This window comes from Bombina bombina, chromosome 2 (genome assembly GCF_027579735.1).
Source record: "Bombina bombina isolate aBomBom1 chromosome 2, aBomBom1.pri, whole genome shotgun sequence".
NCBI classification, from domain to species: Eukaryota; Metazoa; Chordata; class Amphibia; order Anura; family Bombinatoridae; genus Bombina; species Bombina bombina.
Window position 1 is genome coordinate 497,947,868 of NC_069500.1, and position 15,155 is coordinate 497,963,022.

Below are 15,155 nucleotides of genomic sequence, written 5' to 3' on the forward strand. Positions count from 1 at the left end.
AGATGTAATACATAAGGCTAACAAGAACAGATGTAATACATAAGGCTAACAAGAACATATGTAATACATAAAGCTAACAAGAACAGATGTAATACATAAGGCTAACAAGAACAGATGTAATACAGAAGGCTAACAAGAACATATGTAATACATAAGGCTAACAAGAACATATGTAATACATAAAGCTAAGAAGAACATATGTAATACATAAGGCTAACAAGAACATATGTAATACATAAGGCTAACAAGAACATATGTAATACATAAGGCTAACAAGAACAGATGTAATACATAAGGCTAACAAGAACAGATGTAATACATAAGGCTAACAAGAACATATGTAATACATAAGGCTAACAAGAACATATGTAATACATAACAGAAGGCTAACAAGAACACATGTAATACATAAGGCTAACAAGAACATATGTAATATAGAAGGCTAACAAGAACAGATTTAATACATAACATAAGGATAAAAAGAACATATTGTTATCTGTCTCCCCGAATAGATCTGGATCAGGCGACAAGAGATTCTCTTTCATGGTTGTTGTCTCAGGAACACCTCTCCCAGGGAACCTGCTTCCGCAGACCTACCTGGGTGAATGTAACCACGGATGCCAGCCTACTGGGCTGGGGAGCAGTCTGGGGCTCGTTGAAAGTTTAAGGTCTATGGACTCGGGAGGAGTCAGTTCTCCCCATAAAGATCCTAGAGTTGAGAGCCATCTTCAATGCTCTAGTGCTTTAGCCCGGTTTATCAGGTTCCAGTCGGACAACATAACCTCGGTGGCTTACATCAACCACCAGGGAGGAACTCAGAGTCCCTTGGCCATGTCAGAGGTGACCAGAATTATTTAGTGGGCGGAGACCTACAACTGCTGTCTATCTGCGATCCACATTCCAGGAGTGGACAATTGGGAAGTGGATTTTCTGAGCAGACCCTCAAATGGGGGAGGCCAGAGCTTAATCTCATGGCGTCTCGGCAGAATACCAAGCTCCTGAAGTACGGTTCAAGGTCAAGGGATCCATAGGCCGTCTTTATAGATGCTCTGTTGGTCCCTTGGAATTTCAGTCTAGCATACCTGTTTCCTCCGTTCGCTCTCCTTCTACGAGTCATTACTCGGATCAAGCAGGAGAGGGCATCAGTGATTCTCATAGCACCAGCGTGGCCTCGCAGGATCTGGTATGCAGATGTAGTGGAAATGTCATCTTTTCCACCTTGGAGACCCTCGTAAGCCTGTGACAAGAAAGATTACCATAAAATATGCCGTAAATACCTGTATTAATGTGAATCCAGAGGCTACTCTTGGAGTAGAGTCAGGATTCCTATGATTTTGTCTTTTCTCCAGGAAGGCCTGGATAAGGGTTTGTCAGCAAGTACTCTAAAAGGTCAGATTTCTGTCTTGTTTGTTTTGTTGCATAAGTGGCTGGCAGATATGCCAGACGTGCAAACCTTTTGTCAGGCCTTGTTTAGAATCGGGCCTGTGTTTAAACCTGCTACTCCTCCCTGGAGTCTTAATCTTGTTTTTAAAGTTTTACAGCAGGCTCCGTTTGAGCCTATGCATTCCTTAGATATTAAGATGTTATCTTGGAAGGTTTTGTTTCTTGTTGCCATCTCTTCTACTCAGAGAGTCTCTGAGCTTTCAGCATTACAGTATGATTCCCCTTAACTTATCTTTCATTCGGATAAGGTGGTTCTATGTACTAAGTTAGACATAAGGCTAACAAGAACATATGTAATACATAAGGCTAACAAGAACAGATGTAATACATAAGGCTAACAAGAACAGATGTAATACATAAGGCTAACAAGAACATATGTAATACATAACATAAGGCTAACAAGAGCATATGTAATACATAAGGCTAACAAGAACAGATGTAATACATAACATAAGGCTAACAAGAACAGATGTAATACATAAGGCTAACAAGAACAGATGTAATACATAAGGCTAACAAGAACATATGTAATACATTATAGAAGGCTGACAAGAACAGATGTAATACATAAGGCTAACAAGAACATATGTAATACATAAGGCTAACAAGAACATATGTAATACATAAGGCTAACAAGAACATATGTAATACATAAGGCTAACAAGAACACATGTAATACATAAGGCTAACAAGAACACATGTAATACATAAGGCTAACAAGAACAGATGTAATACATAAGGCTAACAAGAACACATGTAATACATAAGGCTAACAAGAACAGATGTAATACATAAGGCTAACAAGAACAGATGTAATACATAAGGCTAACAAGAACATATGTAATACATAAGGCTAACAAGAACATATGTAATACATAAGGCTAACAAGAACAGATGTAATACATAAGGCTAACAAGAACATATGTAATACATAAGGCTAACAAGAACAGATGTAATACATAAGGCTAACAAGAACATATGTAATGCATAAGGCTAACAAGAACAGATGTAATGCATAAGGCTAACAAGAACAGATGTAATACAGAAGGCTAACAAGAAGAGATGTAATACATAAGGCTAACAAAAAAATCTCACTGTGTCCCTTTAAGTTATGTTACTCTGTAAATGTTGTAAATGAAATATTTATTTATTTCAGATTTTGTACAGTCTATAAGTATAAATTAATTTTCTCCTTCTAGAAAGTAGCTGAGCACACCTGGTGAGCCAATGATAAGAGGAATATGTGCATATCTACCAAGCACCAGCTAGCTCTCAGTAGTGCATTGCTGCTCCTGAGCCTACCAGTGTATGCCTTTTAGCAAAGGATACCAAGAGAGCAGAGCAAGCATGATAATAGAAGAACATTTAAAAGTCTCTTAAAATTGCATGAAATATCTGAATCAAAGTTTAATTTTGATTTTCGTGCCCCTTTAATTAATTTTTTTCTATTTATTGCCAATAATTACCTTGCTTAAAGGGACAGTCTAGTCAAAATTATACTTTAATAATTCAGATAGGGCATGCACTTTTTAAAAAACTTTCCAGTTTACTTTTATCATCAAATTTCCTTTGTTCTCTTGGTATTCTTTGTTGAAACATAGGTAGGCTTAAAAGCTAATTTCTAAGCCCTTGAAGAACGCCTATTATCTCTGTGCTTTTTTGCCAGTTTTTCACAGCTATACAGCGCTAGTTCATGTGTGCCATATAGATGATAAGATGTGTGAAAATAGTGCGCAAAGTGCAAAGTATCAGACTCCTTACAGAAGTTAGATCCTTCAATCTAAAAGTGTACTAGAAAAAATTGGTGGGGATGTAAGGGCGCTCAAAGCTAAAGATACCTAATAGAAATATATTACATAAATATGTGATTGTACATAAATGTATGGCTCATAAATGTCTGATGTATAATAATAAAACATATATATGAACCCAAATGAGAGAAAAACAGTGTCATTTATTTATACATGAAATTATATAGCAACTATAGAGACGTCTCTAATATAAAAAACAGTTGTTGGGTTAAACAAATTTAAACATTTAAAAACATCAGTTGTAAAATAAAGCTTTTTGTTACAAAGTTTGCAGAAAATAGTGATACTTTATGTGATTTCACAGGATCACCAAGAGAGTGGAGTTAAATCCAAATAGAAGATTATATTTATGTATACGTACAATACTATTTTCTGTATTCTCTGTATGTTGAGATAGGTTAAATCAGCTTGATAAAGAGGTAGTTATATAGAATTACCAAAACCAACATAAAAGAGCACTTGAGATAGTCCATACATGAGAATGTTCATAAAATATGTCAAAGTCCGTTGTGACCAGCTGTGAGGAATATGATATTATGCCAAATGGGAATTTAGTGGTAAAGCCGTTGCAATATTATATATATATATTAGCATGTGACTTGTGTTAAGAATCCTCATATGAGATTACTTTTGGAATCGTACCTTAAGTTTATTCTCCTAAGACAGCAGGGTATCTTGTGCGTCCTGCAGTTGGATGTCCGTTGTTGGATTCCTCGTGTCTTTGGCGTCTTATGTCACACCCGGCACTCCAGGGGCTCGTCTTGCGCCTACCAATCGGCACTTCAAAGGCTCGTCTCGAGTCTGCTAATCGGCTCCGACCTCCAGGCCGATGTAAAACGGAATGTATTTTCAGAAAGATATTGCAGATTCCACTTTCTAGTGTATGCTTCTGCAATCGATGTTTCCTTATGTATGTGAACTTCACCTGCCCTTAGTGCTTGCGCACGCAGGTACTTTAGCCAAAAAAGAAGAGTTGTAGTAGATATATTAGCAACCCGGGTTGTTAGGAAATTCTGGTGTTAGACATTAACACTGATGTTGAAGGTACACAGTCCCACAATTCTACGCGTTTCGCTCTCTCCTAGAGCTTTATCTTGATACTGTGTACCTTCAACATCAGTGTTAATGTCTAACACCAGAATTTCCTAACAACCCGGGTTGCTAATATATTTACTACAACTCTTCTTTTTTGGCTAAAGTACCTGCGTGCGCAAGCACTAAGGGCAGGTGAAGTTCACATACATAAGGAAACATCGATTGCAGAAGCATACACTAGAAAGTGGAATCTGCAATATCTTTCTGAAAATACATTCCGATTTACATCGGCCTGGAGGTCGGAGCCGATTGGCAGACTCGAGACGAGCCTTTGAAGTGCCGATTGGTAGGCGCAAGACGAGCCCCTGGAGTGCCGGGTGTGACGTAAGACTCCAAAGACACGAGGAATCTAACAACGGACATCCAACTGCAGGACTCACAAGATACCCTGCTGTTTTAGGAGAATAAACTTAAGGTACGATTGCAAAAGTAATCTCATATGAGGATTCTTAACACAAGTCACATGCTAATATATATATATATATAATATTGCAACGGCTTTACCACTAAATTCCCATTTGGCATAATACCATATTCCTCACAGCTGGTCACAACGGACTTTGACATATTTTATGAACATTCTCATGTATGGACAATCTCAAGTGCTCTTTTATGTTGGTTTTGGTAATTCTATATAACTACCTCTTTATCAAGTTGATTTAGCTTTTTAACAAAGCTGATTTAACCTATCTCAACATACAGAGAATACAGAAAATAGTATTGTACGTATACATAAATATAATCTCTATTTGGATTTAACTCCACTCTCTTGGTGATCCTGTGAAATCACATAAAGTATCACTATTTTCTGCAAACTTTGTAACAAAAAGCTTTATTTTACAACTGATGTTTTTAAATGTTTAAATTTGTTTAACCCAACAATTGTTTTTTTAGATTAGAGACGTCTCTATAGTTGCTATATCATTTTATGTATAAATAAATGACACTGTTTTTTTCTCATTTGGGTTCATATATATGTTTTATTATGATATATCAGACATTTATGAGCCATACATTTATGTACAATCACATATTTATGTAATATATTTCTATTAGGTATCTTTAGCTTTGAGCGCCCTAACATCTCAACCAATGTTTTGCCATATAGATAACATTGAGCTCACTCCCATGGAGTTACTTAGGAGTCAGAACTGATTGGCTGTCAAAGTCTGTCAAAAGAACTGAAATAAGGGGGCAGTCTGCAGATGCTTAGATACAAGGTAATCACAAAGATAAAATGTGTATTAATATAACTGTGTTGGTTATGCAAAACTGGGGAATGGGTAATAAAGGGATTATCTTTTTAAACGAAAATTCTGGAGTGTACTGTCCCTTTAAGTAAAATAACTTTCATAACACTATTCAATTGTAATACAAAATTGGTTTTAAAAACCAAACATAAAGGGGGGCAGCATTCACTTTCTGCGCCAGAGCTGAGCATGGCGGGTGAGCCAATCAAATGTAGTATATGTATGTAGCCACTTATCACCAGTCATGTTCAGCTCTGTATCAGTAGTACTCTTTTGCATTAGAGAGTTTTTACTTTGAATACATAAAGCTTTATTTGTTTTAAAAAAGAAACTTTTATATTTGTCTTTATTTCTGTTTTTAATTTATTTTAATGGGATAGAAACCCCAAAATTTTCTTTTATGATTCAGCTAGAACATACAATTTTAAACAACTTTCCAATGTAATTCTATTATCAAATATTCTTCATTCTCTTGTTATCCATTGCTGAAGGGACAGCATTGCACTAAAGACAGGAAGCTGAAAATATCTATTTAGCCAATCACAAGAGACAAATGTGTGCAGGCACCAATTAGCAGCAGCTCCCACTAGTGTATGATATGTGCATATTCATTTTTTAACAAGCGATACTAAGAGAAAGAAGCACATTTGAAAATAGATGTGAATTTAAAAGTGTCTTAAAATTACATGCTCTATCTGAATCGCGCAAGTTTAATTTTGACTTTCCTATCCCTTTAATGAAAGTATATATCTGTATATACTTACTATTAAAGTGACATATTGAAATTTGCACAGGTGTATTTCAGTTCCGAATTAGAGCATTTTTGCAATTTGCTTTACTTTTGATAATGCAATCACTATTTCAGCAGCATTCACACTTATGCTATGTACACTGCGTACACCGACATTCTAACATCATGTCTGCTCAGAGAGACATTGGTGGTACATTTTGTGTCATTTTGAATCATATAAGCCACCACTGATAATCTGAGTAGTGTGGTGTTTTAATGCCAGTGCGGTGGGCACACACATCTTAAACAGTGATAACTTTTATAAGAAGTATATAATAAAATCAATTTTTTTATTTCTCCATAGTAGACATGATTAAGGGCTTTTGAGCTTGAAACATTGTCTCACTTCTGTTTCACTTCGACCCCTATGGAGAAATCAAGGATGTTATTTCCTGCTACTGGACTTTACAGTTTCCCTCTTTGTTCTACCACATATTGGGTGTTCATTAAATACTTTCTGATAGGTTTTTTACATTTTCTTACACAGGTCGCTCTCTACACCCGTCAAGAACTGAACATCCGGACCACAGCAAACTTCCTGTTGGCACTTTCTGCTCTATTGCCTGCTTGCCGCCCACACCTACGCAGATATTTCTGTGCCATTGTTCGGTTGCCAACTGACTGGATGGAAGTACCACGACTCTATCAGGTATTTTACTGAGTGGAATCATAAAAACTTCAGCCCACAATATACTCACAGCTTAATTATTATGGTATTATTGTTGAACAATACAATAAAATGATTAATGGGAAAATTATTCTAATGTCATTCGAAAAACTTGTAAAGGTAATTACAAGGTGTGGACCTGAAACTATAGAAAACAGCAGATACAATTAAACTGTATTTTCTTTTGAAAATGTGCCTACAATGCAAAATATGCTTTACCCCTTATACGTAATTTATATACTTCTTTTGTCTTCCAAATCCTTCATATGACTAGATTACGAGTTTTGCTGTACGAGCGGCTCGGTACTAATGTGCAAGTTATTTCCATCGCTCACCTCCCTATAGCGCTGCTATTACAGGTTTTCATAAACCCGGCGTTAGCAGGCAATATGTGAGCATTGAGCAGAATTGAACTCCATACCGCACTCAAATACCAGCGCTGCTTTGAGCTGGTTTTACATGCTCGTGCACGATTTCCCCATACACATCAATGGGGAGAGCCGGCAAAATAAAGCCTAACACCTGCAATAAAGGAGCGTAAAGCTCCGTAACGCTGCCCTATTGATTCCTATGGGGAAAGAAAATTTATGTTTACACCTAACACCCTAACATAAACCCTGAGTCTAAACACCCCTAATCTGCCACCTCCGACACCGCCGCCACCTACATTATACTTATTAACCCCTAATCTGCCGCCCCCAATGTCGCCACCTCCCACCTACACTTATTAACCCCTAATCTGCTGCCCCAATGTCGTCGCTACCTACCTACACTTATTAACCCCTAATCTTCCGCCCCCAACGTCGCCGCCACTATACTAAAGTTATTAACCCCTAAACCTAACCCTAAGTCTAACCCTAACACCCCTAAATTTAATATAATTAAAATAAATCTAATTAAAAATTCCTATCATTAACTTAATAATTCCTATTTAAAACTCAATACTTACCTGTAAAATAAGCCCTAAGCTAGCTACAATATAACCAATAGTTATATTGTATCTATCTTAGGTTTTATTTTTATTACACAGGTAAGTTTGTATTTATTTTAACTAGGTAGACTAGTTACTAAATAGTTATTAACTATTTACTAACTACCTAGTTAAAATAAATACAAATTTACCTGTAAAATAAAACCTAACCTGAGTTACACTAACACCTAACCTTACACTACAATTAAATAAATTACATTAATTAAATACAATTAACTAAATTACCAAAAAAAAACAAACACTAAATTACACAAAATAAAAAAGAAATTATCAAATATTTAAACTAATTACACCTAATCTGATAGCCATATCAAAATAAAAAAGCCCCCCCCCCCAATAAAAAACCCTAGTCTACAATAAACTACCAATGGCCCTTAAAAGGGCCTTTTGCGGAGCATTGCCCCAAAAAAATCAGCCCTTTTACCTGTAAAAAAAAAATACAAACAACCCCGCAACAGTAAAACCCACCCACCACCCACTCAACCAATCCCCAAATAAAATCCTATCTAAAAAAACCTAAGGTAACCATTGCTTTGAAAGGGGCATTTGGATGAACATTGCCCTTAAAAGGGCATTTAGCGCTTTTTCTGCCTAAACCCTAATCTAAAAATAAAACCCACCCAATAAACCCTTAAAAAAACACTAACCACCGAAGATCCACTTACAGTTTTTTGTTTTTTTTTAATTAAATTTTTTAATTGAGGATTTTCAAACAATACAGCAGATGTTAACAGTCACGAGTGTTGCAATATTAGTCATAAAAAAACATAAAGAATACATGAATACAATATATTGTAGATAGAGGATAACATAGTAAGTGACATGAGCTTCAGAATCCTCCATTTTATGATATTAGCTTATTGAGGTGACTACTGAGGCAACCACTTAAGGGACTCATGAACACGTGAGTAAATCATATATGGTAGTCCCTAGGAAGGTCCATTCTGGACCTTACGATGAAATGAAAATTCAAAATATATATAAAAGGGGAGGGGAATAATCAGCGGACAAAGAGCCGCTCTTAAATTTAAGGTGGGGGGGCGGAGCCAACCGCACCTAAACGGTGAGGAGGTTAAGGAGATGGAGAAGGGATCAATGATGTGGATATATGTAATATGAAACCTTAAGGCATGCATTGATATACAGGCGATGATTGGATTTACAATACTACACTTAGGCTCCTCCTTACATTAGTAGTGATATGTACAAGAGACATACATCAATTGAAATGTAATAACATGTAGATATAATAAAATCTTATCTAATTAATAAATCAGCATCACCTTGTAGGCAATTACTATAGGCTTAGTAGGATATAACTTTAACTGAGTACTTGGATTGCCATGAATAATAGGTGACTCCAATATGTGTAGTGAAATCCATGAATACTGATCTGGCTCAGTGGCATTATGAAGTGACGGACAATTATTTAATATTTTGTCTAGGATAGGTATATCAACAACATGTGACCATATCTATTGTGGGCACAAATATACAGGGAGTGCAGAATTATTAGGCAAATTAGTATTTTGACCACATCATCCTCTTTATGCATGTTGTCTTACTCCAAGCTGTATAGGCTCGAAAGCCTACTACCAATTAAGCATATTAGGTGATGTGCATCTCTGTAATGAGAAGGGGTGTGGTCTAATTACATCAACACCCTATATCAGGTGTGCATAATTATTAGGCAACTTCCTTTCCTTTGGCAAAATGGGTCAAAAGAAGGACTTGACAGGCTCAGAAAAGTCAAAAATAGTGAGATATCTTGCAGAGGGATGCAGCACTCTTAAAATTGCAAAGCTTCTGAAGCGTGATCATCGAACAATCAAGCGTTTCATTCAAAATAGTCAACAGGGTCGCAAGAAGCGTGTGGAAAAACCAAGGCGCAAAATAACTGCCCATGAACTGAGAAAAGTCAAGCGTGCAGCTGCCAAGATACCACTTGCCACCAGTTTGGCCATATTTCAGAGCTGCAACATCACTGGAGTGCCCAAAAGCACAAGGTGTGCAATACTCAGAGACATGGCCAAGGTAAGAAAGGCTGAAAGACGACCACCACTGAACAAGACACACAAGCTGAAACGTCAAGACTGGGTCAAGAAATATCTCAAGACTGATTTTTCTAAGGTTTTATGGACTGATGAAATGAGAGTGAGTCTTGATGGGCCAGATGGATGGGCCCGTGGCTGGATTGGTAAAGGGCAGAGAGCTCCAGTCCGACTCAGACGCCAGCACGGTGGAGGTGGAGTACTGGTTTGGGCTGGTATCATCAAAGATGAGCTTGTGGGGCCTTTTCGGGTTGAGGATGGAGTCAAGCTCAACTCCCAGTCCTACTGCCAGTTTCTGGAAGACACCTTCTTCAAGCAGTGGTACAGGAAGAAGTCTGCATCCTTCAAGAAAAACATGATTTTCATGCAGGACAATGCTCCATCACACGCGTCCAAGTACTCCACAGCGTGGCTGGCAAGAAAGGGTATAAAAGAAGAAAATCTAATGACATGGCCTCCTTGTTCACCTGATCTGAACCCCATTGAGAACCTGTGGTCCATCATCAAATGTGAGATTTACAAGGAGGGAAAACAGTACACCTCTCTGAGCAGTGTCTGGGAGGCTGTGGTTGCTGCTGCACGCAATGTTGATGGTGAACAGATCAAAACACTGACAGAATCCATGGATGGCAGGCTTTTGAGTGTCCTTGCAAAGAAAGGTGGCTATATTGGTCACTGATTTGTTTATGTTTTGTTTTTGAATGTCAGAAATGTATATTTGTGAATGTTGAGATGTTATATTGGTTTCACTGGTAAAAATAAATCATTGAAATGGGTATATATTTGTTTTTTGTTAAGTTGCCTAATAATTATGCACAGTAATAGTCACCTGCACACACAGATATCCCCCTAAAATAGCTATAACTAAAAACAAACTAAAAACTACTTCCAAAACTATTCAGCTTTGATATTAATGATTTTTTTGGGTTCATTGAGAACATGGTTGTTGTTCAATAATAAAATTAATCCTCAAAAATACAACTTGCCTAATAATTCTGCACTCCCTGTATTAGCGATTCATTATCCATCACACATAACCAATACCAAACCCATATGGCCATATGAAGATGAATAACTTGAATATATGCACAATGTCAAGATTAAAACCAAGGATAAATAGTCCCTCTTGTGCCCTAAGTATAAAATAGGAAAACAGTAGTATATGATTATAATGTTCAACAACTATCACATATCAACAGGCAACATGGTCAACAATATTTAATATGGATGGGTGATGGACCTAAATGCCATAATTTATGAGATACACTGCAATCTTCATCCTCAGACCTGTAGGTCTTCATCTAGGGAGCAGTGCAGATCAAAATAGGGCGGTATAGCAACGTAACTGACTGAGAACTGAATAATATTTAGATGTAGAAGTTCTAACTTTATTGACATGCAGCTGTTATGCGTTTTAGATAAGCTACTGAGAGATATATATATGCTGGTACTACAACACAATATTATCTCAAGGCATATAAGGGGTGTATAGGAGGTGTCTAGTGTAAATATATATTTATAAAAGTCAAATCCTGCTGTGTAACTGTAAAGTGGCCCATATCACCTTGGGATTGCGCTTTGTCCTTTGCGGTCAGAGGATAGGATTTGATTCCGTAGCTACTGCACCTAGCCTAGGGTTTATTTGGTAAATAAGAAGCTAGAGGGAGAAATACTAAAACATCAGTATTGTTTCCCCCTTTATACAAATGGGGTCTTAGACTCTAAGAGGCATAGGCATAAACAACTGCAATAGGGGTTATAGACATTAATTGCAAAGGAAAAAAGACAGTACTCAGCCGAAAATCTAAGCACAACAGTCTTCATAGAGGACTGCACCTCTGTGGAGAAAGAGATGAGTGAGGCTCAACTGCAACATGTGGAAGTGTCCCCAGTTATGAAGAGCAATGGTCAACCAACACCAATTTTCTGGCTCCAGCGGGTCTGCGATTGGTATCCTATCCCAAGCTGTTTCGGACCGCTAATGATCTCTGGATAGGAGCTGAGACACGTAGTGAGGAGATGCTCTCGATAAGTCAGTATGTATTGCAACAAGCGTCGTGTCCCCTGGAGTGGCTGGATGCTTATGGGGATCAGGCGCTTTGGGTCGTGGGGTGACAACTCTGGCGTTTGTAGTCTGCGCTCAAGGAGGGTATGCTTTCGGTTTGGGACCAGCAGTGACAGAATGCCCTTCAGTAAGTGAGAATGTGCACCAGGATGCGGCGCTGCATAGATCAAGCAAGGCGCGCAGGTTGTTTTCCCTGCGCGAGCCACCGGGAAGGCTAAAGATGAGCAATGTTCCTCGCACGACACAGGGTACTGCTTGGAGCTAGGAGGCTGTCGCACCCCCTCACTCGGTAAGGACCAGTCAGGTACTATGGGGATAAGCGTGGTAGCTGTAATGTGGTCGCCAAGGAGCAGATCACGGCAGGATAATGGTATATCTTCTGTGTCTGTATCGCAAACACTCGGTAGATGGGGCTGGGGAAGCGTAAGTGGAGCCTCCCAATTCAATTCCGCCCGTGTGTCATCAAGTTCCTTGTAAATTAGAGTCCCACTGTCCGTTCCCTTCAGTGTCGATTTTAGCGTGTCTGAAAAGTCTATAAAGCAGTCTGTCATCTGTCGGTCCAGGCCCTGCAGCAAAGAACACAGTAGTTCACGATCCAACTCCATTTTGTGAGGAGCCCAAGATTCCGTTAGGAGACCATGTCAGGGAAAGTAGGCCCAGATATCCTCCACCAGTAGAGAGCCGTTAATCACCCAATTAGCCACAGGAACTGGCTCAGGCAAGCTGTCCTTTAGGGTAAGGGCTAAATGGTAGATATCCCCATAGAAGATCAGATCTGTCTTTGATGAAAATAAAGATTATTTTTAGTTTGGGCCTAGGAGCTCGATAATTGCACGTCTGGTTATCTCGGCTGTTGGCTCCGCCCCCCCCACTTACAGTTTTTGAAGACCGGACATCCATTTTCAACGAAGTGGCAGAAGTCCTCAGCAAAGCCGGCAGAAGTCCTCATCCAAGCGGGCCGAAGTCTTCATCCAAGCCGGCAGAAGTCTTCATCCATACGGCATCTTCTATCTTCATCGCCCGCTTGGATGAAGACTTCTGCCGTCTTCGCTGAGGACTTCGGCCCGCTTGGATGAAGACTTCTGCCGTCTTCGCTGAGGACTTCTGCCGCTTCGTTGAAGATGAATGTCCGGTCTTCAAAAACTGTAAGTGGATCTTCGGGGTAAGTGTTAGGTTTTTTTAAGGGTGGGTTTTATTTTTAGATTAGGGTTTGGGCAGAAAAAGATCTAAATTCCCTTTTAAGGGCAATGCCTATGCAAATGCTCTTTTCAGGGCAATGTTTAGCTTAGGTTTTTTTAGATAGGATTTTATTTGGGGGCTTTTACTGCTGGGGGGTGTTTGTATTTTTTTTTGCAGGTAAAAGAGCTGATTTCTTTAGGGTTAATGGATACTTTTCCCTAATGATCCACCATAACTGGCACACAGCATCCCATAAAATGGCCTTATATTGCCAATCATAAAATTGTCATTTTTCAGTAAATTTTTAACAATAATACAAAGTTCTTTTTTAGCGCACTTATGTTTCGAATCTTGAACTTAGGCCACATACGTTAGTAAAAATGGCTATTTTCTTTTTTTTTTTTTTTTTTTTATCAGTGTGTGTGTGTGTAAATCTTTTCCTTTTTTCTCTGAAACAGGATTGCATTGCTATTATGTGATCCAGTGAAAGGCTTTCTTCTAATGTAAAAGTGACTGTAGCATTTCCCTATACAGATACAGCGTCCGGATATCTACAGTATACACTACAGATCTTTAGCCCCTCTCATGGTAGTGAGAAAAAGCACAATAAGCTGAGATTAATTACAGGTTTATCAGGCAAAATACGTAATGAATGTGCACAGTAATTGTTTTTATAACTGATGCTAATTGAACATTGTATGGGAGATGCACATTCCTGTTAAATATCTCTATAACTAATTTACCATTTTGTGAAATAGATATAAATTATATATGAGGGACATTGCTATTCAGTTAAGTTCTGGATGAAAGCATATATTGTTTTGTCACCTTTTTAAGTGCCTATTTCCTCGGCAGACTAACTTGCTGTTGTTTCTATTGCATTGGGACACAAAAATAACAGTTGCTGAATCTCCCTATTAAACATCAATCTATTGAGATATCCATGTTAATGTTGGTTTTAAGTAACTTTTTTCCCTGTGCAGAGCCTGACATCTGAAAATGAAAAGCTGACACCATTACCATCCAGCCTGCGTCGGGCTTTGACCTGCAAGTTTCTAGAGTTCACGGAGTATCAGCTTGCGAAATACAACACGAGAAGACAACGTGGGAAATATGCTCCTGTAAACCAAAAAAACAAGAAACGCAGAGTGAGTCAACTGTTAATTTCAATATACATTTTTTTCTTTGTCCTTAAGATTTGCAATTACCCCAGTAATGTTGCCACAAATTTTTTGTTTATTCTTTGACTTATTTTGTCCCTTTCTTTGCACTTGTGTCTATTGTATAGGCTCCCCGCATTGTGAAAATCGGTAAGGATTTGAGAGTTGTTGGAAATTCACTGAAACGTCTTCAGATGGAAGTAAGTACTCCGTAATAAATTTATATCTCAAATTGCAGTTACTGGTGGTTAATATTAAGTTATTGTTACATTATTAAAGTCTTCTTTCTAAAGTCTCTCTTCTCTCCAGTTTGATTCTCCAGGTACTTCGTCCTCTCACAAGAAGCCAAACGATAAATTCTCTCTGAAAAATTTAATCCAGAGGTTGCATATCTCCAAACCTGCCAAGCATGTCATGTGCCTTCTAGGTTGCAGGTGATTTTTCATCTAAGTGTCCTTGTCTACTTATACACAGGGTCTAAAAAGGAGAGATAAATTAAAAGGACTCTGAACTCAACAAATGTTATATAACTGGATGAAATGGTAATGTTTAGGCATGTTAAGCTTCTTGTTTGCTAAAAATATACAGTCAAAGCTTTTGAAGCTAACAGAAAGTACATGTATGTACACAGGTAATCCATGGAATAGAAGATC

The 15,155-nt window shown here is 38.1% G+C and overlaps 1 protein-coding gene across 1 annotated transcript in view; it reads left to right on the top strand.

Moving 5' to 3' along the window:
* Window positions 1–15,155, top strand: part of LOC128649139 (telomerase protein component 1) — a 127,890-nt gene that overhangs the window by 11,596 nt on the left and 101,139 nt on the right. Inside the window, exons 5-8 of the mRNA XM_053702231.1 lie at window positions 6,877–7,038; window positions 14,326–14,490; window positions 14,631–14,702; window positions 14,812–14,936. Coding sequence (XP_053558206.1) covers window positions 6,877–7,038; window positions 14,326–14,490; window positions 14,631–14,702; window positions 14,812–14,936 — 524 coding nt within the window. The remainder of the gene's footprint in view (window positions 1–6,876; window positions 7,039–14,325; window positions 14,491–14,630; window positions 14,703–14,811; window positions 14,937–15,155) is intronic.